At 49.0% G+C, this 26919-nt stretch overlaps 2 protein-coding genes across 2 annotated transcripts in view; both read left to right on the forward strand.

Annotated features, from left to right (window-relative positions):
• Positions 1–385: 385 nt before the first annotated feature.
• The window catches only part of LOC144158761 (cell adhesion molecule Dscam1-like), a 172348-nt gene continuing 145814 nt past the window's right edge, over positions 386–26919 (forward strand). Inside the window, exons 1-2 of the mRNA XM_077689884.1 lie at positions 386–440; positions 3169–3453. Of these exons, the coding sequence (XP_077546010.1) occupies positions 401–440; positions 3169–3453 (325 nt within the window). The 5' untranslated portion in view covers positions 386–400. The remainder of the gene's footprint in view (positions 441–3168; positions 3454–26919) is intronic.
• Positions 5010–26867, forward strand: LOC144158053 (cell adhesion molecule Dscam2-like). Its single transcript, XM_077688722.1, has 8 exons — positions 5010–5112; positions 8321–8668; positions 11012–11311; positions 15957–16244; positions 20829–21122; positions 22832–23116; positions 24438–24722; positions 26569–26867. The coding sequence occupies exons 1-8, from the start codon at positions 5010–5012 to the stop codon at positions 26865–26867; spliced, it is 2202 nt and encodes a 733-aa protein (XP_077544848.1).

Genomic DNA, 26919 nt, shown 5'->3' on the forward strand with positions numbered 1-26919 from the left:
ATAGGACACACAATGCATCCACCTCACGGGTGCAAAACGGTGTCGGGATATTTCGAGAAACACTCGTACTACTTTTGACAACCAATTCGGGCTTATGATTATGGTGAGGGCCACCCGCACCAACAGTCTTGCTTACTAATCGTGCTTACTACGTTTTTTATATACGAACTGCGATGACTCCTACCATACGCAGGCCTTTCTTTAGCGTGGGGTAGTTACTAACATTCGCACAGGGGGCCGCTGCGTGTCCGCTTGTCCCGCGCGTCGAGAATCGCGAGGGGGGGCGAAGCGGTAGTTGTTTCGTCGATCCTGCGTCGCAGCCCACACAGCCTTCACGACGAGGATCGTGTGCGTTCCGTCGATCATGTTAAACAATTGCCCCGAAGCGCTGACAACTGTTATGGTGATTATCTTGTCCCTCCGAGGAGCGCCCTGCATTTGTGAGTACATACTTTTGTAACGTGCTAAGATAAGGTACAAAGAGAACTTTCATTGCAGAATAGCCGCAAATCGAGAAGCTTGTCACCAAAAAATGAAGAGTTTACCAGGCTGGCAAACCTGTCCCGGGGCGGCCACCAGTGCATGCCAGCCTCTACTACGCATGCGCTGCGGAAGACCGGGTGCCGTGACGCGGACGCACTCTGCCGCCAATCTTGCAAAAGCCGGCGTACGTTCTTGGTCAAAAGGAGCTTAAATCTCCAGCGCAACTGAAATATTCTTGCACAAAGCTGGCTGATCTGTTTTTATTGATTACTTACAGAATATGGAGAACTTACGAAGGCCTGTGAGAAGGTTGCGTGAAAAATCCCCAGCATATCCTATGACGGAAGGCGTGGGAAGTTTTGACCACTACTGTATGAAATGACGCAATCGCACAGACTATTGGCAAACGCATGACGCACGTCTTCAAAATATAATGCATCCACCGCCACTAGCAGGTCACTGCTAGAAATACCGTAGCAGTAGCTCGACAACAAAGGCGCCGCAACTTATGTTTAGTGGGCTGTACAGGGGAGGTGAGCGTGTCGCCCATACAAATAACATTGGAAAAAAAATTAAGATAACCCTCGTGTTTAAAACACGTTGCGGTGATATCTTTCCACCTAGATTCCGAGACAGTTCCTTGTGGCAACACCGTATACCGTCTTTAGCGAAATCCAGATGCCGAGAAACATCACAAAACAATCGCAGTTAATGTCACAGTAACAGCACTCAGCCCGAACCACACCGACCGGCACAATGGACGTGCGTGACATAGAGGCTGTGCACCTGCACTTGCGTAACGAAAATGTGTATCTTTTTTAACAGCGAAGCTGTTTAGCAAATCGTAATTTTTCGTGTCCCCTGTTAAAAATACCAAGAAATCGCCCAGCGCGCGCACGTGAGTGCGGGCCTCGGGGCGACCGGACAGCGTCCCGGACGCACGTTTCTCAAGCTGAGCGTACCGTGCCCACTTACGGAGATTGGCCAAGATTGAAAAAAAAAAAAAAAACTCCAGAGTTCGCCGCAATCGTGGCAACACTTGCTCGGAACGGGAAAGACACGTCATATCGCACGCCCCTCCAAGGTGGTGTCCATGATTATCCCTTCCAGAAGTATGAAAGAAGCTCACACTTATAGCAACAATGATGGAGTAAACGTCGTTGCGGCGGCGAAGGGGGTGCAATTAGGCGGCACTGGTGTACTTAAACTTTCGTGATGGTCGTGAAGGTTTCGTACAGCTTCGCTACCTTGAAGTCTTACGCGTTAATATGCAGTTTTAGCATATCGTTACTGTGCTTGCGTTACCGTTTACCGTGTTATACCGGAAGCCGCTGGCGACGGTGAAGCCTGTGCCGGTAAGTTACCGTTCGCGGTAACTCTGGCGCTGCGCAGTTAACTCCCGCAAACACGGTAAACGGTAACGTAAACACGGTAACGATATGCTAAAACTGCCTAATCTGAGCTTCCTTCATTTTTCTATCTGCGGGGAACAGGACACTGACCGCACATGGAGCAGTGTAAATTCACAGATTTAGATGTAAATTTATATACTATCGGAACGCGTAGGCGGTATCCAAGAATAGGCAGTTTTAGCATATCGTTACCGTGTTTACGTTACCGTTTACCGTGTTTGCGGGAGTCGACTGCGCAGCGCGAGTTACCGCGAACGGTAACTTACCGGCACAGGCCTCACCGTCGCCAGCGGCTTCCGGTAACAGGGTAAACGGTAACGCAAACACGGTAACGATATGCTAAAACTGCCTAATAGCACAATCTGAAACTTAACTGCTTTTTTTAACGACCTGTCAACTACGCAAGGTACTACATTAGACACTGACGAAAAGGCAGCTTCACTAAAACACACACAACCACTCAAAGGCATTAGCTTCCTTTAGGCTTGCTGGGTGATTCGCGTTTGCACTGCCATTGCAGAAATAACAATGCATTGTAGCTATTCCTCCGATAACACATGAGCCGGCGTGTTACACGCTCAGTCGCTGGAACCAAAGAACCGTCACGAATTGCTCCTAGGCAGAACGTCATTATATATTCAAGCATATTTTCCCTTAAGCAGTCGATGAGCGTCAAAAATTTACGCTGTCGACCCGAGGCCAGAGAGCGGCAGAAGATCAGAGAGCGCCAGAGCGCATGCGGAGAGGGGTCACGTGAACCAAGCCGGTGGCGGCATTGGCTCCCCACTGCCTACCTAGTTACTATGGTGACGTCAAGTCGAAGAATAGCTCGCTCCCTTCTCCGCCCGATGCGCCTGTCGCAAGGCGTTGCGACGTGCTTTGTCATTACTAGTACGCATTGTAAAACGTATGCAGCGAATGCAGAGCCGAGTAGGCAGCAAAACCGTATCTAATGGGAATAATGGCGATGAAAGGCCGACACTGGTGGGTACGAAACGGGGCGACAGGCAGGCAATGCCGCTGCTAAAGCGAGTGATGAGACGGTTAGGACATAAAACACGGTTGGCATGCACGGTGCGCGATCGGCGTGCGGAAAACGCCGTGTTGCGCGGTTTATTAGAGCTGGAGCAAGGCGTGTTTATCAGGCCCGCCCTCAAGTTCGCGAGTAAGAGGAATGAGATATATTCTCACGCGTTCATCTTCCATTACTCAGTCTCTTCGTAACCACATCGAGACGCGTATGTGACCGCCTTCCTCACGCTTGGTTTCTCAGCGCCGCCTGAGGTGGGTCCCTTCTCATTCGCCAAGACCGTGGCGTTGGGACACAAGGCGCTCGTCACCTGCACAGTGGTCGGCGGTGACGGACCGTTCGATTTGCACTGGGACCAAGACGGAAGGCGCGTCAGCTCGTCACCATCCAAGTACGTCAGGGCTCTCGCCGAGCACGTTTCGACGCTGACCATAGAGAAGGTGGCTTCTGAAGACGTCGGCAACTACACTTGCACCGCATCCAATTCGGCCGGCGAGAGCAGCTTCTCGGCGCCGTTGACCGTGAAAGGTATGTGACATAGGTGAATAAGGAATCGCGGGAAATTAGCGCCCTGAGAGTGAGCGCGGCAAAGGCTTCCCCTTTTCATACACCAGTCAAACTAACTGTTTCGCGGCATGCAGTCACCTGATGTTGAAATGGCCGATGGTGTGATCGAGCGCGCGTTCTATGGTTGCGAAAACGTTACAATAACACAAGTGTACACAAAACAATAACAGAAATTTGTTGTTATCAGCGAGGAATACATGAAAATGTGTGCTGCAAATGTTCTCGCACGAATACGGACGCGTGAGCAAAAAGAAATACATTGATGATGGATTGTGCGCAGCCAACGCATTTTCTGACTAACGTCCGGTAGCGATAATCAACTGGAAACAAGAAAAATTGCCTGCACTAAACTGGTGTCCCCATCGTGATCACAGGAAGTGTAGGTATGGTCAGGTGTGGGCTGGGAGAACAGCTTGTTACATATTAAATCACAAACTCGCAACACACACACACACACACACACACACATATATATATATATATATATATATATATATATATATATATATATATATATATATATATATATATATATATAATACTCTGCCTCATTACCGACTGAACCAATCTGCCTGATCTCGATCTTAATTACGGGATCGTACGTGGACACAAATCAAACCGCCGAAATCCATATAGTGTGATCCGGTGGCCCACACATGCGTAGGGCTTAAAATTTCTGTACGAAGCGAAGCGTATAACTCGGGAAGCGTATAGCTCCGGCATGCGTTCAGCGACGTCGGTAAGGCTAAAGCGGTTTTGCTTGCCGTTGAGTCCTAACTAAAAACGGACGTCATCAAGCCGACGTAAGCCGACGTCACCAAACTTGGCGGGATGGCGCGAAGGAAACTACATTAGAACGGACCTTTTTCGGGATAAACCTGTGAGAATCGGCCGTATAAAACAGAAAATGTTCTACGTATTCTAGAACTTACTCTGTTACGGTAATAAGGTAACGCCTAAACCTCACTTCGAAACCCCTCTAAATTTAGAGTTCACGATGTGACTTGAAAAACAACCGCCAGATGAACGGCGTGTTGGGAAGCATGTTCCGCTTAAAGCCACGGGGTGTCGCTACGTGTCCACTGCACTTCAGACAGCGGCTGTCCAGGGCATCCCCGCATACGACACCACAGACACAGTTGGAACCTCCGCCCCTCCGAAGGCTCAGTAAGCACTCATACGATGGCTACAAGGGCTACGTTTTTACACGTCACCGTAGCGCTGGCAACGGCGTTCCTTTTTCGGCGCACATCCGGGACTGCAGCCGGTAAGTTAAGTCCCACCTCTAGCCCACTGATGTTCCATCAGGCCTCTAAACATGCACGGTCTCCGCAGAAGGTCCGCAGATTCAGCCTTTCTCGTTCCCGGCGACAGTGCGCCTCGGACAAAAAACGAGCGTGACCTGCGTGGTTTCCAGCGGCGCTACGCCGTACCACTTCGCTTGGGCCCACGACGGCCAGAGCGTGAGAAATACCGCTACAAAGTATGCGAGGACAGTGCTGGACAACATTGCCACGATGACCATCGAACGTGTCACTGCGGAAGACCTTGGACACTACACCTGCACGGTGAGCAACGCCGCTGGCCAGGACAGTTGGACTGCCACGCTAACCACGAAAGGTGAGAATTCCGAAGTCTTCAAATACCTTCATTAAGGGGCCATGAATAAGACAAAGTATAAATATTTGCTCCGTTTGAAGCAACTAGCCTTTGGTAACGCACTCAGCTATATTACAGCACCGAGATTTCAACCGAAAGAACACAAGAAATAATGCGAAACTTTCAAATTTCGCGCTCGCGCAAGAGGCAGCAGTGACGTCACAAAAAGCATATCTATCAGTGTGTTACTTGCACATTAGCATTGAAGCGATGCGATTACACTGAACTAGAGGCCCCGCTGCAATCGTTCAGTCATGCGTCTAGCGATGGGTTAGTTCGGCGGTCGCCAATCGCACAAACGAGATTTCGTGATGTCATAAAGGCGTCGCCAGAAGTTGGTAGGGAGTCGCCACTGCTTTATACGTTTTCTTTAAAGGAGCCATGAAGACAAAATACAAGTTGGGTTTATTAGAAAGACTGCTTAGTCCCGATAACAATGATACCAATATCATCGCAATCTTCGAACAAATAACGGAGATATTAAAGAAAACGTGTGAAGCCGTGGTGACCCTCTAGGCAAACTTTTCTATGACGTCACGGAACCTTGTTTGCGCGATTGGCGGCCGCCTAACTGACCTGTCGCGCCGACACATGACTGGACGTCTGTAACGGGGCCTCTAGTTCCATTTGACCGCATCACTTGAATGCTAACGGGCAGTTAACGCACTGAAAACTACGTTGTATTGTTGGCCCGTACGACGTCATTCTTGCTCATAACACGTCACTGTGGCGCAAAATTTGGAAGTTTTTGAATACTTCGTGCTTTTTTTTCGTTAAAAAAACATCTTTTGTGGCTGTAATGGAGCTGAGTGAGATACTGAATCCTAGTTCTTTCAAATTAACCGAAGTTGTATTTTCTCTTCATGGCTCCTTTAACGTGTCACTTATTGTTTGAAGTTTGCTATAAAATTGGTACCACTGTTATCGGGACAAAGCAGCGTTTTTAATCAGTCAAACTTGTAATTTGTCTTCATGGCTACTCTAAAATATGGTGGCGAAAAAAGAGCCAGAGGGTTCATGCCAACTTTTTGAAGCGTCGGCCCAAAAATTGGCACAGCAGTTAACAACGAAGGGCGGGTATGAAAATGCTGGCGTTCTTTCTTCGTCAGCGCTGTACTTTGTCCTCCCCTTTACCATCTTCGGGCGTAGTTCTTGAAATGAGACTCCGAAAAATGAAAATTCTTTACACACAGTATAGCATTCGCGAAAGGAAGCTGTCAAAATGGGAAGCTTGACAATTTGAATATGTGCGCTGGTTCAATTTGCAGCGGGAACTTCCCAACCAAGTTAAAGGAGCCATGAAGATAAAATACAACTTCGTTTAATTTGAAAGAACTAGGATTCAGTATCTCACTTAGCTCCATTACAGCAACAAAATATGTTTTTAACGAAAGAAATCAAGAATTATTTAAAAACTTTCACATTTTGCGCCACAGTGACGTGTTATGAGCAAGAATTACGTCATACGGGCCAACAATAAAACATAATTTTCAGTGCGTTAACTGCACGTTAGCATTCAAGTGATGCGGTCAGATGGAACTAGAGGCCCCATTACAGACGTCCAGTCATGTGTCGTCGCGACAGGTCAGTTAGGCGGCCGCCAATCGCACAGACAAGGTTCCGTGACGTCATAGAAAAGTTATGGGAAATTGGCTAGGGGGTCGCGACTGCTTCACACGTTTTCGTTAATATCTCCGTTATTTGTTCGAAGATTGCGATGATATTGGTATCATTGTTATCGGGACTAAGCAGTCTTTTTAATAAACCCAACTTATGTTTTGTCTTCATGGCTCCTTTAAGAGCCACATTCAGGTTAAAAGGAAAGACAACCGATTTTTGTAGGGTATATTTACCCCATCGCAAATGAAAGGGCGTCACTTAAAAGACCATAACCCGAAACGGTTTTGCTGATAGCGCCCTAGAACACTTGAAATCGGAATTTTTACACATCTGCCAGTCATGTGTGTACAGCCAGAAGGAATGTTGGCAACCACGAGATTGCGTCTTGCGGCAACACTTTTAACTGCACGTACGTGAGATGAAAAGAGGTACTTGAAAACTTGTCCCCTGCTAGAACTACAATAGTGTGCAACCTTTCCTATTGCTTCATACGGTTTTTGAATCACGCGTTGAAATCGACGGTGGTGGTGGTGGTAACACGCGTTTATTTTATGTACAGGGGATACAAGGACGCCATATTACGCTTCAGCGAATTTTGGTGTCTAGGGGAGAGGGATTAGGTAATGGGAGTTGGGGAAAAAGTATTATAATAGGGACACGAAACTAAAGGAAATCGTGGAGGCCAGATGTCTCAAGGAAGTTTCGTAGAGCGGTGAGCAGACGCCGTTCTTCGCTGTGATTGAAACGACTTGGATAAAGCCAGTCATTAAGGCTCGTTTGGACACTTAACGTGGTGCCACATTTTTACACTACGTGTCGCCACCATGCAGACTTCAGAAATTTTAGTGCGCAATTAAAATGGTTTCTGCTGTCTTTTTTAGGAATTCCTTGAGATTACCCCAGTATATGAAACGCTGGCCTTCATACGAGCTAGACTAGAGTACATGTACTCCACAAAAATCGGTTGTCTGTCCCTGTATGGCAAATGATCTTCTTATACATGAGTAAACTGACACATCTGCCACCTCCGGACCTGTACATTCGAGGAGTCCGAAAACTGCAATGTTCATTTTTGAAAACTAGTTCATGCTGTAACCCTTCACAGCTGTAACATTTTGTAGATTGCCTGTTAGATAAACTATCCGCAAATGCCCATCACACCGAATCATAAAATCGCAGTTACATTTGAACAATTAAATCATAATTGACTGAGATCGCATACTTGGCAGGAGTTCTGCACACTGATGTCGCTTCAAACCGTCTGAATGCCGCCCACACGAGCGGATTTGCAGCCTATAACTCTGAAACTCGACACCGTGTGGCGCTAGTTGTCCATATCGGTTCTACAACACTTGAATCCCTCCCTCAGCCCTCTCCGTACCAGTACGCGCGCGAATGACTGGGCCCTTCGGGTGAAGCTAAGAGATGTTCGTGGAAGTAATGGCACTATGCAGCCCCAAGCGCATCACTATCTTCATCACCTTCCTAGTATGTCTGGAAATACACAAAGTGCTAGCCGTTACTCTCACCCAAAGTTGTGGTCAATCAGCGGGGACCTCGGAAAGCACCCGGAAGCAGCGTTGCGGCAGACAGACAAGAGACGTCGACTCCAAGCCGCCGGAGATTCAGCCGTTCTTCTTCTCCAAGAACAGTGCCCTGGGCCAGCGAGCAAGCGTCGGCTGCCTCGTTATAGGCGGTACGGCGCCATTCCGGTTTCATTGGGAACAAAATGGAAGAGCGATTGTCAACAGCGCTTCCAAGTACGCAAAGACAAAATCCGAAGACCTCGCGACGGTGATCATTGAGAAGGTAGGCGCCGAGGACGTCGGAAACTACACGTGCTTCGTAACCAACGCATTCGGAACTGACAGCTACACAGCGCTCCTGGTTGTGGAAGGTGAGTCCTATCGAAATTCGATTGCGAAGCTCATTCAGTGAAATCTCGATAAGCGGAAATCGCTTAAACGGAGCAGTAGCCTGTAAGTTGGTTGGTTTTGTATTCAAATAACGTAAAAAAGAACTCTGGTTAATCGGAGCTAAAATTTCCGCCTCATCGCGTAAACGGAACCAGAAATGGAACTTCAGGTGAAACCTCTTGGCATGAGACTCAGCCTTTTACGGTTCCGGCTGTTTCGCTTTTATTTGTTTTTCTTCTTCTTCTTCCATGTCTTTTTAGCCTCGGTGTCTTCGTAAGCCTGGTCTCGTTAGTGGTCAGCCGTGTTAGCGCAACAAATGCAACAACGCAGGTCTTGTTCCAGTCGTTCTGTCTCGATTCAAGACGCCGAGGTTACAGGGCTCAGCTGCTGCCGCCTTGTTCGTGCCATCGTAGTGCTTATTCGCGCTTCATTACCGCGTTGCCGTCTTCTAAATTCGGCGGCTGTGAACATGCAGTTGCACGGAATCAAACAAAAAAATTGATGCATTTTGTAGTGCGCAGCGACTCATTGTTGACAAATCAACTTTGTAAATGCTGTGCCTAAACCTCTTGTAGTTTTCTTGCTGTCTGAAAAAAAAATCAGCTACATTCACGTTCTAGTGCTTGGAGTTCCATGCAATATTAAGGGTGTGTACGCACATATTTTTGTACTTTCACACATCTATCTCAGTAAACGGAACTCCTGTTAAACGGAACTCATTTTTTCGGTCCCTTGAAGTTCCGTTTATCGAGAGTCTACTGTAGAATTCCAGGATAAAATTAGTTGGAAAAGCGATACCAGTGAGCCTTACTAATCGGCTACTGTAGTTATAGGCGAAAGTAATGGCGGACGGCTCCCGCTCTATGCTATTATATTTCTTTGAATAGTACGCTCGCTAATTAAATTGATCGATTTATGCGAAACGATGGAAACCCAACATTAATGTGCCCCATGAACCGACACAGTTATAGGAAGATTTTTCACAAAGCGTACGGCAGGCAGCTACCAACAGGGTCATCTTGAGGTATATATACCTCGAAAAGGGTCAGTTTCAATCGCATCGCACAAAAAAATGGTTTAATTTCGTATCAAAATAGTTGAGCTAGATAAGAAAGAAACTTAACCTTATTGGCCTATTTTAAGCCCTTGTCACAAGCTTCTGGCGCAATAACATGGTTCAATGCCATGATGTGCAAATCACCTCAAAACATATACTTTGCTTTCGCGTTTGCTTTGAAGCTGCCCAACTGTTAAGTAAAGATGTACGTAAGGCAAAACTACTACACATTTAAGCAGACCCTTGAACTCGCCGGAAGAGACACTCATATCTGTACACCAGTTTCAAAAAAACAAATAAAGAAAGCGTACAAAGTTTAGAGTTGAACGTGCACCGTAGATGCACATACATCATAGCCCCGCCATAGACGAATGGAACAAATTAGTTAACACACATGAAGTTGTTTGAGGCGCCCCGAAATTTCTAAAACTGCCTTTACCCTTTCGCTCCTGTTAATCGACACGTGACCTGCAAATTCACACGTGGCCGCAAACTACCCAACGCTCGGTTGAAGGAGCCACCGTTGGGCGGCGCTAGTTTTCCACTGTTATCGGTGAGCTCCTCCGCTTCATTGCGCCGTTTTTAAAGCAACGATTTACTACTTTCGTCCAGCGGTTTCGCGGATGATGCACAAGTTAACCTTTTGACCGGAGACGCACCCCGGCGACACACCCCACGAAGCGCATCGCGTGCTTCGCCGGGTCCGCGGTCGGCGCTGCTCACAAGGCCCCGTTTTACGTCGTTCTTTTGGCGTAGCGGCGGCGCCCGCGACGGGAGCGGCCACTCAGCAGATTGGCAGCCGACTAAACCCGCAGCCTCCCGCGCATGCGCCGCTAGGTCGTTTCGGGCTATGTGACTCATCTTGCGTCGCGTTCGCCCAGAATGAAAGCGAGGCCGGGCCTTCTTCTGTGAGCGTTTCACGGAACCGAACGGCTTTGAGTCGTGGTCGGCAGTACAGCTACATCAAAGGTTAACCAAGCGAAACCAAGGCTTAACCATACTAGACAAGGCTTTCGCTTTGCATATCGAAGGTTAGTTGAGATAAGCCGCAACCATTTTTCTCCCAGCTTTTCTAGTCCCCTTCCCACAGCTAATGTCGTTGCCGGCCATCGCGATGTGCCGTTTCGCTCTCATCGTGACTGCGTCTTTCCTTGAGCTGTTGCTCTTCGTGATGTGCCAGGACAACGGTATGCTAGACTACGCTCTTCAGCTTTAACTACTGTAACAGACACAGTCTCTCCATATCGCGCTCTTTATTGGCTTATAGGCGAACCAGAAGTAATGCCGTTCGCATTCTCCAAGATGGGGAAAGGAATGGGGAAGATGATGGAGAAGAGATCGTCGGTGACGTGCGTTGTGTCCAGCGGGCAGGCTCCCTTCCACTTCACTTGGTTTCGCGACGGGATGACTCTTGGTAGCGACAAACGAACGGCCATCAAAACGGCTACGGACAACATATTAGTCATGACCATCGAAAGACTGGAAGCGGAAGACCTTGGCAACTACACCTGCGTCGTCTCCAACGACTTTGGAACAGGAAGCCATACCGCGGCGCTGTCAGTTGAAAGTAAGTGAGGCGCATTGGATTGAGCACTTTCTCTGGTTCTCCTGGCTAGTGTTCCTCGCTTATGCGAGTAATGACTAAGAGTGCCTCACGTTCTAGTTCAGCACCAAAAAATGTCGGCGCAAATTTTATACCGCTCAACCAACTCCTGCTCGAACTTATCAGTTAAAAAAATTAGCGCCGCTTCGGTGAATTAAAGTCGCGAGCGCTGATGTTAACAGCGAAGCCGCCTGGCGCTCCCTAATCGCAAGGCTGAGCTTCATGGAGGAAAGAATACTCAGGAGAGGCCCCTGGCATCCCAATGCATTGCGAAAAGTGTGGAGGAAGTTACGTCATTTTTCTTGAGCCCATGGACAATGTTGCTTACTTGTTTATAACTGCGGCGGCCAAATTTGGGCAAATAGAACGGACAAATTTTTAAGGCGCTTGGCATTTCGCTGCCTGGCTTCGCTTGCAAACCAGCGCAGTCACTACGACAAACGTTTTTAGATTAGGCCAGTTTGAAAACTCTGCCGTCGTTGCGCCATCCCGCGAGCCTGTTGCTATGACGACGACAAACGCTACTTTGCCAGGCTTAAGAGCTGAAAAATCGTCCTTCTATCTCAAAAACGAAGGCCGTTTTTCGATTGAAACTTTGGGTGAGGGTTAGAATGGGCAAATTGAAGGCGAAATCAACAGCTTAGAACATCACATCGCACCGAGGAATTAGCGACGAAGCTGTTTTCGCTTCGAAGCGGGAGGGCAGGGCGACGCCATGTTAGTCAAATCAAACCGGAGACAGCAAAGGATGATGGGATAGAGTGCTGGGCTCCGTGGGCTCAAGTCATGGCGGGACTCGGCTTCACAAATGTGACGTCACGGCCTCTCCTAACCTTTTCTTTCCTCCATGCTGAGCTTCATAAACCCTCTCAAAGCCAGAAGATCGATTTCCGTACGCTCGATTTCAGTTTTGCCGCGTTCGACTGCTCGCGCCATCTACTGGAACCTTTTCTTACTTTTACACTTGGAAGACTGCCACGAGGGGCGCCGCGAGCGCTTTTTGTATGTTGAGGCCAAAACATTTTTTGCAAGGCGTGTTTTTTTTTATTTGTTATCGCAAACACCAAGTAGCCATGCATTTTTAATTGAAAGAAAAAGGCAAACATTACTTATGTAGTGATGCGTTGCTCAAATATGCATGTTTGCTTTTGGCTCAGCAACGTTGACAAGTTTAAACATTGCCACCAGATTTGGCAGTTTTAAATGCTTTGCCTATATAAACGTCTCGTTCAAGAATTCTCTTAAGTTGCTGCACGTGTGCTTGGCGCTCGCTCTTCCTCTCGCTAGGCTATGCCCTTTACACATCGCTGCGCCCGCGTTACCACGCCTCGTCCCATCAAAGCCTCGACCAAGAAAAACTTCGGTGTTAAAATAGACTTATGAAGTTACCTTAACACGTCAGCAAGAACATTTGACGTCTTGAAAACAGGAATCTCTCGTGACGTGGGACCTTCCGGGTCGTTGAGCTTTCAGACATGCAAGTTTTGACACTGTTTATAACGCCACGTTATTAGTAATATGTTGGACATTGAGAAGGGTCAAGGTCAACAAATACGCTTGAACCTCTTTCCGATGCCTACTCGCGGTATATTTGTTATGTTTCGCAGTGCGATTCACGTTATAAAGTCAAACGTGCTCAGCTACTTGCCGGGCGATCTGTGTCCGTCTGTGTCTGCGTGCGTGTGGCGTTCTCGGCAATCGAGAAGCAGCCAGCGCCACCTATGAACAAGCGGGAAAAGCTCCCTGTGTGGCGCTCTAAATAGGGACGTATGCGTTCCGGCGGCTGTCTTGTGGGTGTGCTTGGCGAGCGACGTCCTGCTGGCGGGTGGCTTCGGCAAAGGTGTGATGGCGTCATTTCCGGAACGGATATGACGTCAGTGAAATCTTCGTGTATCGCGGCATAAGACACTTTCGTGTTAAAATATACAACCCGAAAACGAACAACCCTAAGTATAACGTACTCTTTAGTACTAAAGGTTGCTTCTCCGCAAGAACACCCTGCGTGCAGAGGTGCACCCTTTAGAGGCCGCTTGCTTCGTTGTACTGGCGTCATTTTCGTGACGGAAATGACGCCAGTGAAATCTTGGTGTATCCCGAAATAAAACACTTTCGTGTTAAACAGTATTTGCTTCCCCTGATCGGTTTCGAACCACGAGCCTTATCACCAAGGAAGCACGCAGCACCCTAACGGCTGCACCACCGTTTTTTCTGTGTGCGAGGCGTTGAATGTGACCACTGCGCGTCGTTCGTTGCTTTGGACGCTGTGGATGCTAGGGTGCGCTGGATGATGAGGGACGAGCGCGTGATTTGCTTGGACGGAATTGGGTTGAACTAGATTTCAGTATATATGGCAGTGTGACGTCAAGGAGAAACTGGGAGCTACCAATTAAAGGTTTAAACTGCATGAAACTTGTGCATCGCATTTTCCTAGCGGTTATTTACTCCGAATGTTTTATCGTCAATCCGTCTATAAATATCCAAAAGTGGTCTCGGTTGCGTCACAGGTTGGTCTTATATCATCGTCATCATCATCATCATCATCACCACCAGCCCATCTACGCCCACTGCAGCAAAGGCTTCTCCCATGGATCTCCATTTATCCCGGTCCTGTGCGAACTGCGACCAATTTATCCCCGCAAACTTTTTGATCTCATCTGCCCACCTAACCTTCTGCCGCCCCCTGCAACGTTTGCCTTCTCTAGGGTCTTATATACAATATATATATGTATATATATATATATATATATATATATATATATATATATATATATATATATATATATATATAAACGTATGCTGGAACTCTTTTTTACTTTTTTGCTCTTACCTTGCACCTGGTTTTGGTTTAAGGGGCCGAATTCGGCGAGTTTGTACAAATTACGAAACACAGAGCACGAAAAGTAGTTACAATTTCGTGAAAGATGGGACCAAGCTACGAAAAGAGGACCCGGATTCCTTTCCGTATTGTTGTCTCTTTACACGTAGTATCTGTTGTTTAAGCTGCGGCGCGTCGTGGACGCGATTTTCGTTCAGAAAACAGCGCTTTACACCTTTACGTAAATATATTACGCAGTTGAAAAGGCTTGTCCGTAATTCAACTGTGGAACATCCTGCGCCGCAAATTGGGAACATCTGCCAGATTTCAGATTACGTGGTTTCTGAGATTTTCGCTCTCAACATCACGCTGGGCAATACGCGGACCTCATCGAATGCCACAACAAAAGGTCCCGAAAAAACATGCAACTAGAACAAGTTGCTTGTTCCAGCCGTTGTGTATGTGCAAATGCTGCTTTTAAAGCAGAAAATTTTCGTCGCTCCCGTTTTGTCCTTTTGGACTGCAATTAATATCCATTTTAGAGTTCCAAAACAAAGCGACTTGTGAGAGCCAACAACCTCAGCCCCTTGAACAGCCATAACAGAAATACCTTCACCATCGATTTTAGAGTGCCATTCGTTTCGCCCGTCTGCAATTACAAATATGTATGCAACTTGCGCCCAATTGGCTTGTGTACCGAGATGCCACCGCCACTGCATAATTCTCTAGCATGCGTACCACACTACAAAGGCTAGAGTTGTAAATAGAAGCAAATAGCACCTAAAATGTGAGGTTGAAAGCACAGAATTTCTGACTAGCTACAATGGGAAACTCTATTGTTGAATGTGGAAAGCATGCCCTGACCGACAAAAAAAAATCATGTCAAACAAAAAACTCCCACCTCCCCTCGCGGGAACCCCTGTGTAGATGCGACGCATAGGCGGAGCGGCGAAGGGACTGCGTTTTATAGCGCGCATAACGTTGAGGGGACTGCGTAAGGCGGCCCCAGTCGATGACGACGTTGGCGTACTTGTAAAGCGGCGTGGACTCTAGGTGTTTGAGCCAAGCGTGGATGTTGCTTCGCCGGAGAACGGCACACGCAGCGAGCCCGAAGGAGAGGAAACCGAGGAAGAGAGAGTACTGCACATGCGCCGGCCCCAGCGCGTCTGCCGCGGCTATGACGCAACGTGCCGCGGCTATGACGCAACACAATCCAACACAATCCACTTTAATCCAATACGATCCAAATCCAATCCAATCCAATCTAAGCCAAGCCAATCCAAGCCAATACAATCGAATCCAATCTAATGCCCCTCGAGAGAGTGTTCGCTATCAGAGAGGAGAGGGGGTGAGCGGCGGAGAGCGCAGCTGGCGCGGCGAGGAGAATGGGGGAGGGGCGGACAACGCCGACGACGACGACGACGCCGGAGGGACAAGGCGAGTGAATCAGATGCTCTGCATCTAAAACCGGCGCCACGTCGAAACCCGAGTAGTTCGCTTCCTTGCCACGTTGTGGCGCAACGAGTCTACCATCTTCTAATGAACTCCAGCTTTGCCGAGGCCCTCGCTTAACGGAGGAGCTGTCAGACAGCTAGGTCGCGCCGACCTCTTCCACCACCCTATTATGCGGTCTACGCATACGTGAGTGAAGTAATGGCTACAATTACCGTAATTGCATTCCTACAAGCTGTAGGCTATTTGGCTGTTCAAGGATCGCCATACGGTGAGTCACTCTTTGAAGTCGGTCGCATGTACTAAAGGCGGCCGAAAACTTACACGAATCTGTAATGGCAGATTCCCCCCAGATTCAGCCATTTTCGTTCCCACCAAACCTTCACTTGGGCCTGAAAGCAAGTGTTGCCTGCATGGCGTACAGCGGCACTGGACCTTTCGAGTTCCTTTGGAAGCACGACGGGAAAGTTGTCGACGGCAGCGCCACCACCAAGTACGTCAAGATAATAGCGGATAATATAGCGACGCTCACCATTGAACGCGTGCAAACGGTGGACATCGGAAATTACACCTGCACCGTCAACAGCGCCGCTGGCAAGGACAGCTACACTGCGGAGTTGACCACTGAAGGTGAGAAACATGTCAGGCGGTGTCGAAAACAACATCGTTCCATAAGGGGTAAGACTCTGATTAACGTGTTCTGACAGTGGTCCGTAACACTACAGTTGGTAGATATCTGTCTGTATCCACCAACAAATGCCAGCTTTCGCCCAGTAGATTTAATTTTAGGAAACTACCAAGGCGAAAGCCTTACATGCCGCATGGGACGGAAAATTCCCATGGACACGTAATTATGCTTACGTATTATACTGTAATGTAGCCCAGGATGACGCAGGGTTCTTTAAGAAATAAATTATGTCGGAGAGAACTTGCGCTGGACTACAAATTAAAAAATTAGCAGTGGCTTAGCTCGGCTATGCCAGGATATACGTAGCGTGAGCTAAGGTTCAGCTGGTTATTCTTAGCTTTCCTGGTTGTCAAGGATTACCTTGGTTATCATGCTTACTGCTGCTTCAATGACACACACGGTATACGCATTATGTGACACATGTATATTTATCAAGCGGCTCCGGCGCAGCGTCACCGATCGCCCCAGAGCTAACCTGGTTCTACAGGCGCACGTCGGTGTTGCTGCGATGCACGAGCCATCGGTTGCACACCCGGCCACCCCTCGCATGATATCATCAAGCGGACCGGGCCGCCACGTGCGGAACGGAGGTCGCCGAAAACGCTGGGCGCGTGGGGTGTGTGAGAGACGCCGGGCAGCGAACAACGTTCTGTGCGTCGTGTGACGTCACTGCTCCTCGCGCATGCGCAGCACGGCTCTCCAGGAGCCACGCGAAACTGCTCAACCTCGGCCAGTGTAGCTCACGCTACAAAAATACATAAACGTCGAAGAGCCATTTAACAAGGCAGACGTGCACTGACGATCCTCGGCGAACGGAATTCCGCGGCGTTTGCTCCAGGCATTTATCTAGAGTGCTCTCGTTTCCGGAAAAGTCGAATTGGATCGAGAACACTGTCGATCCGACAAGAACAGATAGGATAGGGATCGAAAGGCTACACACTTTCCCCGTCAAACAAGACTGCCGGTGCGGCATACGAAAGTAGGAAACGCACGCTCAGCTTGAAACGTACGATAAAACAGCCTCGCTTTTACGCAGTTCTACGTTCTCTTGCCTCTTTGCACCCCAACAGCATTTTTGCTTTCGCGTGCCTCTTATTCCGGTGCTCACTTCCATGGCCACGTTTCGTGGGTGTCGACGCTATAGGATCCATTGCCCTCACAAGCGCGATTCAAGCAGAATGAGAAGGTGGGAGGCAGTTCACTCGCTTTTTGTGTGAGAACTGCTTCTCCAGTATCAGCGTTCTGTGCGGTTGAAGAGTACTGTTCCACTCACGTGACGTCACGTGCACCTTCAATGCCGTATGAACTCAGCACCGTACGCACACTGTAAAATAATTTACACGCTTATTGTCTATAACTAACACCTTTACACGCTATCAAAAAACAAAGAAAAACACCCTTCGCAAGGGTTTAAGTAACGATAAAGCGCCCTTTAAAAGGGTGTATTCGTGTTTTTGCCAAGGTGTAAGGGTGTTATAAGCGACAAAACACCTTTGAGGATTGTTTTCTTTGTCTTTTTTTTTTTGCTAGGGTGTAAGGGTTTGAGTTATAGACAGTGATTTTACACTCTAAACGGTGTAAATAATTTTTCAATGCCGCCGAACTATCGCTCCTCAGGTGGCTGTAAAACTTTTGTCCCACGGCGCACACCTTTAGAAGGTGTTTTGAGTAAAAAAGGGTGTGAGGGTGCAAAAAGGGTGTGCTTGTGAACAACCTGAAATAAGGGTGTGGGCAGCGCACCTGCGGGTGACTATGTGAATCGGCTTAGTGCGCAGCGCGATATATGGACACATTCAACACGCACAAGTCACACTTTGACAACGCATGAATTGAGCAAAAGAACCAACAGGATGCACTGGGAAAGCGAATATATACTTTGTTACCTTACAACTACAACCACTCTTCCTTTCATAGCCAACAAAGGAAACTCCTCAGATAGAGTCAGTGTCGGCTTTTCACAAAAATCAAATAATTTAGCGCTAAATTCGCAGTTATGCATTTTAATGTCAGCACATGCGGATTTGCGAAAACTTCGCAAAAGTGCTGTAGTTGTTACGTTCAATATGTCATGAAATTTTGTGAAGTACCAAACACCTAATCCACCGGTGCTTGGAACAATATGAATCGGCATACCTTATTAACAGCGGAGCTCTGCAAACTTGAGCTTGGTCCAACGGCGTCAGCAAGAGAACACCAAGAAAGAAAGAAAAAAAACTCCCACCTCCCCTCGCGGGAACCCCTGTGTAGATGCGACGCATAGGCGGAGCGGCGAAGGGACCGCGTTTTATAGCGCGCATAACGTTGAGGGGACTGCGTAAGCCGGTCCCAGTCGATGACGACGTTGGCGTACTTGTAAAGCGGCGTGGACTCTAGGTGTTTGAGCCAAGCGTGGATGTTGCTTCGCCGGAGAACGGCACACCGGTTATATGCGCAGCGCGCCCGAAGGAGAGGAAAGCGCGGAAGAGAGAGTACTGCACATGCGCCGGCCCCAGTGCGTCTGCCGCGGCTATGACGCAACACAATCCAACACAATCCACTTCAATCCAATCCAATCCAAATCCAATCCAAGCCAAGCCAATCCAATCCAATTGAATCCGATCCAATGCCTCTCGCGAGAGAGTGTTCGCTATCGGAGAGGAGAGGGGGTGGAGCAGCGGAGAGCGCAGCTGGCGCGGTGAGGAGAATGGGGGAGGGGTGGACAACGCCGACGACGACGACGACGACAACGACGACGACGCCGGAGGGACAAGGCGAGTGAATCAGATGCTCTGCATCTAAAAAAGAACTGCGCCGCATGTAAAGGGTGCACCACCGCAGGTACAGTATTACAACGGTGAAGCCGGCTTTCGCGCCTGCTCGAATGTGAGCACAAGGGGCATATGCATATGCGCACCCCTTACTATACCATTTTAAAAGTAATAGTCTTTTTTTGGCCTACTAAAACGCTAAAAGAAGGCGCAGCTTGCACTAGTGGTGCAGGGCTGGAGAAACAGCAGAGCTGGCGGCTCCTCCCTTCGTCGGGGACCCGGCTGTTGCACCTCAAATGGATTCCCGAAACTTGCCGCTGAAAGTTCTCTTTGACTGGCAGGCCCGGATCGCTTTGTCTGCAGCCTTTCACATCTCTCCCAAAGTGAACCGCGTTAGCACGCGCTTGAGCCCGCGGAGACCGGCTCTGCGATCCCGCCGTCTGCGCTCCCCACTTCAGGCGCGAACGCACGTGAACTGGCGAGTAGAAGAGCACGCGAGAGATCACGCCACGAACGCTGGGCATAGTGTCCTCGAAGGTAGAGCTGGCCGACGCCCTGCGCTCCTCACGAGGCGCACACTCACGTGCGCTCGGTGTTTTTTCAGGGCATTTTTGCGAGCTCCTCAGGTGGCGCAAGCCTTGCCGACGCTGCTCACGAGGCGCACGCTCACGTGCACTCGCAATTTTTTCTATTTTATCCTCGTAACGCTCGACGGCGGAACTAAAAGCTTAAACAGCTCTGCTGTTAAGCTTGCACTAGTGGTGCACTAGCTTGCACTAGTGGTGCAAATACCTTGCACTAGTGGTGCACTAGCTTGCACTGGTGGCGCAAACAGCTTGCACTAGTGGTGCACTAGATTGCACTAGTGGTGCAATGACTGAGAAACAGTGGAGCTGGGGGCCGACCTCGCTTGTTTCCCCATGGGATCCGCTGTCAGTGTGGGGGACCGACCGGAATGGCCCCGTAAAATCCGGCTAAACTTGGCCTCACCCCTCAGCGCTTCGCCCAGCGTTGCAAGAACGTCGCAAAACCTAACAAACCTGAGCAAATTCTAGCAAAGCGTAGCAAAACTTAGCAAAAGCGAAAGAAGCTAGGTCGACCCCCAGCTCGGCTGTTTCGTTTGCAGCTGAACATCATTTCACGACCTTCCAACACTATAGAAAACCGAGGGTGTTGCAGTCGGTCAACACTCTTTTTGTATACAAAAAGGGTGTAAAGCTAGCAACAAATTAGGGTGTTGGAACCTAAGGGCGTAATGACTTCTCAACACCCTTATTCTACCTATACTACACCTTTTTTAAGGCGATAAAGGTGCAAAAAAGTTGTGTGTGGCGAAAAACGCCTCACAAACCTCACCCCCCCCCCCCCCCCCCCCCCCCGCAAATTTCAGTTTTGGCATTAGAAATTTTACAGCGCCACCGCTCTCCGCACGCGGACACCATTTTCCACGGCTATGTTGCAGTTTCAGTCTCACCCGCTGCGCGGCGCCACTTGTCCACCCTTCGAATCAGTCCAGCATTTTTTTTCTGCAATTCCTTCAGTACGCACGCCAGAAGCCTGGTCGCTCGCTGCATTTACAGCGACGCAGCACTCCGCGCTGTTCCGTAGGCCTGTTCTTCTCACTTAAAGCAAGTTGTAGAAAAATGCTGTTCGCGATCTTATTACACTTCACTCTACTCGGCATGATTCATTCAGGTAAGCCACCCGAGCAAAATTTCCACCTCTCCAGCTTTTCTATGAATGTTGAAACGACAATTAGCTCTGTTCGTTCTGGTTCAGGTACCGTAGACACGCCAGTCATCATGCCATACTCATTCCCCAAGAACGTCGCCCTGGGACAGAAGACCATCGTCACTTGCGTGGCCCAAAGCGGTGCTGGTCCCCTAGACTTCCAGTGGTGGCACAACGGTCGCGCCATTGTCGACACTTCCTCGCGCTACTCGAAGAAACTCGCCGAGAGAGTTTCCACCATGTTCATTGAGAAGCTGTCGGCCGAAGACCTCGGCAACTACACTTGCGTCGTCTCCAACAGCGCCGGCCAAGACACCTTCACGGCGCCCCTTCTTGTCGAAGGTGAGCGCTACAAACGAGGCGCTAAATCACATCACACCGTTTTCAAATGGATAGGGTTCCTATTTTATTTGGGGTGATGAAGCTCCTTCGTATCCTTTTTAGCTTAGTCGAAAGTACCGTGGTACAGCGCTACAAACGAGAAGCTAGAGCATCACGTTTTCAAACGGATATGGTTCCTATTTTAGTGGGGTAATGAAGCTACTTCGTACTTTTTTAACTTAGTGAAAAGGACCGTGCCACCTCAAACAGTTCGATGCCGTACTGCGGCCGAAGACATTCCGCGTGTTTGAAAATCCCGCTACATCCCTTATTGCGGCTTGCCCGAACACGCGTACCCAAACCAAGACATACTGAGGCGGATTACAAGCGCAGAACACAAAGGACACCGTCAGGAACTTACACGTGGAGCTCCAGAGTTGCGCGAAACGTGCAAAATGGATCCGGTGCGGCGCCCGGTAAAGGACTTTATTGCATTTGAATGATCCAGTACATGTGAGCGCAGGCGCGCCACCCCATTACTGATCCTCATGACACAACCCGTTTTGTGATCGCCTATAACTTTTCATTATCGAAAGTTGCGATCGATCTAACTACTGTGCCCGCCATGTTGTTGTGGTTTTGGGAACAAAGACTTCCGGTGACTTACGGCCATATTCTGGGTCGGTCCTCCACTCATGGAATGTGCTCCCTTGGTGTGGCTGAGTGGAGGACCCCGCAATGATTATTTAATGAGAAAATGGCTTTCAAGGATCTCCTCGACTGGAGGCTGGACAGGAGGAAGGATTTAGAATACCAGGGTTAATCACAGACGATCCTTAGCCATAGACAAGCTTACGTCCAACAACCATGCCATCTATTGCATTTATTAGTGCCAAACGAAAAAGAAACGTCAATAACCAATACGACGATTATTCAAGTCACAGAAAAATCACTTTACAGTCGTATTTTGTGCCTGGAGTTAATTATGATACCATGGCTGAGGTCGTTTCGTCTTTGCGGATGAATTTTTCCCAATGTTATCGGGCGTCAGTTTTACAATAGCATTAAAAAGAAATTTCCCTGACAATACGGCCTGCACCGCAGCGAAAGTAATTTGTTGTGTTTTAACTATCGCATAACGCCAGGGGGAATTTCGCCTTGCTTTGAAGTTGGTGGTGATGGTGGTAACATGCATGTTTATTTACAGAGAAGAAATACGGCATGTCAAGTTTGGCGAAGTTTGGCGTCTACGATAAATGGGAAACGCTATGGGGACTGGGAAATATAATAAAATAACAATAGCTCTAATAATCTGGTGAAGTTAAAGGAAGCTGTGAAAAACTGATATTTCGAGGAAGTTTCGTCGAGCCGTGCGCAGTATTAACGCTGCTCATGCACTATAGTGTGTTCCGCCCCCGCTTGGTGGCGCTAGGTTCCCGCATCTGGTCCGAACCCCGTCAGAGGAGCGCAAGGAAAAGCACCGAAACCCGCGGTGCTTACGCCGGATTCGGACGGCGAAGCAGGTCATTTAGTCGCCTTTCGAAGTCATGCAGCGAGAGATGTGCATCGTTCGGAAGTGCGTGCTGGCAATGTACGCGGGAATTATCGTCGCCTACGGCAGCGCGGGGCTCGGAGCTCTGGCAGGTGAATTCAGCATCTTCCAAAATAAGAGCCGTTGACAATTGAGCCCACTGTGCCCTTTGGCAGTGAACTTCCCGGTTCGCACGCAGACCTACCTCGCATACAGCCCTTCAGCTTCCCCGAGAACGTGAACCTTGGCGATGAAGCGAGTGTTACCTGCGTCGTCACTCGAGGTACCAAGCCTCTTCGAGTCACCTGGACGCAGGACGGAAAAGTTGTACCCAACAGCGATCGAAAGTTCGCCAAGGTCCTCTTGGACAACATTAACACACTGACCATACGTAGTGTCACAGCCGAAGACGTGGGGAACTACAGCTGCACTGCAACGAACAACTTCGGAAGTCACACCGCGTCAGCAACTTTCACGGTCGAAGGTGAGCTCGGACAAAATTATGGTGATTGTAGGATTTCACGCACCGGCGCAACGCAGACGACGAGGCGCGCTGTAGTAGGGGGCTCCGAATTATTTTTGACCACCTGGGGATCTTTAACGTGCGCCGAAATCTGGTACACACGGGCGTTTTTGGTTTTCGCCTCCATCGGAAAAGCGGCTGCCGCGGCCGGGAGTCGAACCCGTGTCCTTGTGCTCAGCAGCGCAACGCCTTAGCCACTGAGCCACCGCGGCGGGTAGCTCTGACAAAATGACCCAACGAATTGGGGATACTCATCTAGTTACCCATTTTTATGACGCAAGTGCTGCACAGGCCAATTGGCGTCAAAAGAATCCTTACAAATGAATTATGTATATTTTGCGGGGCGTTGGGAGATAATCGGTCTAGAGGACCGTCGTTTTGCAGGTGTCGCGCGGTAAATCGGCAAAACGTGAAACGAAATGTGTTATGACAATTACAGGGACCGAATACAAGAGTGGACTTCCAATTCTAATAGTCGATGTTTTAATAGTAATGAACCCTAAAGTAGCGCTCCCCAAACATTCCCACCTTACCGCTGTAAACGCCGTAATCCTCTCTATTTGACGAGAATGCATCAACGCTTAGTATCTGTGCAGGGTCCAAGTCACGGCATACTTTGCTTGCCAGATTGTCGACCAGAAAAAACGCACATTAATGTTCACATCCACGTACACTATTTTAATTTAGTGATGGTTTTTTACCGTATTGTATGGCTATGAACATTTCTTTCCGAATATTTTTGTAGGTATCGCTATATTCCGGTACAATTGCTCAATTAGTGTCACTAACGCCTTGAAATTGATTATAAAAATTCACCACGTCCGCAAAAAGCTTTGCGCATCACCAAACTAGCGGCTGTTCGGAATAACCCGCCTTCGTGGAATACGCGTGCCTGCTCCAACGCTTGCGACCACCCCAAGTATGCTTTTAGTGAGATAGGTGGCGCTCAGTGTCCGTGCTCGCAGGAAATTCGGCTCACAATCTCCCTGAACCGCCTCCTAGCACAGTGATCGTCTGCAACCCTGACAGCTGGACGCCAGTTTCCACCGGCTTCACTTTCGTTCTTGATTACGGAAATTATTCGGAATTTTTTATAAAAAAGTAGAAAAGCAGCGCCGGCTGAAGTCATGATACGAAGCCTCCGTTTCATCCTACTCGTCACCTTCGTTCGTGCGTATGGTAAGCGACTTCCGAATATTTCCGTCGCATATTTGCACTAGCATATAAAGAATCGCATAGCCTCAAAAGCGTGAGCTAACAGTCATGGTACCGTTTCGTCTAGGTCCTCCGGAAGTCCAGCCCTTTTCTTTTTCCCGAAACGTCCTCCCCGGCCAAAAGGCCGTCGCAAACTGCGCGGTTGTCGGCGGCGACGGACCGTTCACGTTTCACTGGACACAAGACGGTCGGAAACTGCAAACGTCCGCAACCAAGTACGTCAAGGCGATAACTGATACTATCGTGGCTTTAACCATCGAAGAGGTCGGACCCGAAGACGTCGGCAACTACACCTGCACAGTTGCCAATGCCGCTGCTGAAGACAGCTACACGGGGGCGCTTGTGGTTAAAGGTAAGCCGAGAAATCCGCGTGAAGTCGAATTCGTGTGTTGAAAACAGGGATACGTCGACTAAGCGCAATTATTTTTTGCTGTCTGTTGGCTAGCTAAATCATCTAACTTGATTGATTAATTGTAGGGTTTCACGCGCCGACGCAACGCAGGCGATGAGGCGCGCCGTAGTGGAGGGCTCCGGATTAATGTTGACCACCTGGGGATCTTTAACATGCGCCGAAACCTCGTGCACACGGGCGTTTTTGCTTTTCGCCTGCATCAGAAAAGCGGCCGCCGCGGCCGGGAATCGAACCCGTGACCTCGTGCTCAGCAGCGCAACGCCTCAGCCACTGAGCCACCGTGGCGGGTAAATCATGCGACTTGCACAAACATAGAACGTGCATCCCTGCACACTGTGATGGTGGAATCATGCACCCACCCTCTATTCCACACGATAAGAAAGAGCGCCAGCTTGCATCTGTAACCAAAACCCCGAAAAGAATAATTGACCACATACCGTTATATTTCATTCGAATAAAGGCGTGCCTAATATTATAAATAGTGGAGCGTATTTTTGCACAGAGCCTACACGAGTGACGGACTATAATCGCCAGAAACGGAGCTTTTCAGAGCAACATAGTTAAAGAACACACAATCTTCACTGTGACGTTCGGCACAACCGCAGCATTTTCGGTGGAATTTTGCTGCATTGTGGGCGATGAAGCATCGGTGTAAACTTGTGTTCTTTCAAATGTGTGAGTTTCAACAATCCGTCAATAGGCCTATACTTTGGGACCTCTGACGCACCAAATGAAACTTTCGCCTTCGCACTTGCGTGCAATGTGAGGGAAGTAACACACTCTATCATCATCATCATCATTATCATCAACGACAACAGCCTATTTAGGTCCACTGCAGGACGAAGGCCTCTCCCACTGACCTCGATCCGCTTATGTCCTAGCTGCCCGAGTCCATTCTTTGCATCTAGTTTTTCTTATTTCGTTTCTCCATCTGGCCAATGGCCTGCCCGTTCTAGTCCCGTCTTTCGCTATACATTCTGTATGGCGCTCAAAAACGAAGAGACAAGTGGAAGGCAAATCTTCGGCAATCGTATGAAACTGCTCGACTTACGCAGAAGCTCTCGCACTCGCCTATTTGGCGCCTTAAGAGGAGCGATTCACCAACGTCGCCTTGCACGGCAGCCAGAACGATGAAAGGAAGACAAAAAGACACAAAAAAAAACGCCCCTACCTGGCTTTTTTGACACTTTCCGTCTGGCGTCACACACGATAAAAGTAAGTGCAGTACCAGTGCTGCACCTGTAAACAAAACTCAGAATATGTCGACCACGAAGCCGTCATGGCGGCGACGGGTACTCAGGGGTACCGTGCTTCGCCGTTCTGGTACCTCGACTGTTACGATTTCCACACCTTCATTACCAACGTAAAATATTGCTAAAAACAATCATTGTCGAACCAGGCCCAAGAGAAACTGCGCCATGCGGAAGCTTCAAGAAGGCATAACTGGTGGCGGGAAGCTTGAACGCTCAATTCCATCTCGTTCCTTCATCGGCACCGAGGGGGCGCTAGCTGTCCGTCAACTCAACGGGTGCACGAGCTCTCTGCGCCACGGCGCATCCATCGCCTACTAGCGAATCAGCATTCGACGTCGTTCAGTGTACCGAGCAGTCTGGAGCGCTTCCTCGCAAGCGCTGACACAAAGATGAAACACGTTTCCCTCGTGACGTGCTTCGTACAGGCCCTGTTTGCGTGCGGACTGGGCATGGCGGGTAAGCATCCCTTCGGGGAACAGCAAATAACATCTCATACGAGACGAATATCCACTGACTCCTTGCTTCCCCCACAGGCCGACCAGAAATTATGCCCTTCTCGTTCTCCAAGAACATCGCGCTAGGACAGAAGGCCACCGTGACCTGCGTAGTTTCACACGGCACAGGGCCCTTTCGCATCGAATGGAAGCACGGAGACCACAGGGTCGTCGGCGATTCTCGCAAGCACGTGCAGACGGTAAACGAGAACGTTGGGGTGCTCACGATCGACTCGGTCACCGCGGAAGACATGGGGAACTACACGTGCGACGTCGTGAACGAGGCCGGGACTGCAGCCTACTCATCTCTATTGGCAGTTGAGGGTAAGAGGATGTGAAAGATGTATAATTCTGCTTCCGCGTGGGGCGACTGTGTAGTTCGCTCGTGTC

The sequence above is a fragment of the Haemaphysalis longicornis genome, unplaced genomic scaffold (genome assembly GCF_048455015.1).
Source record: "Haemaphysalis longicornis isolate Haplotype H1 unplaced genomic scaffold, Haemaphysalis longicornis Haplotype H1 scaffold_10, whole genome shotgun sequence".
Taxonomy (NCBI): domain Eukaryota; kingdom Metazoa; phylum Arthropoda; class Arachnida; order Ixodida; family Ixodidae; genus Haemaphysalis; species Haemaphysalis longicornis.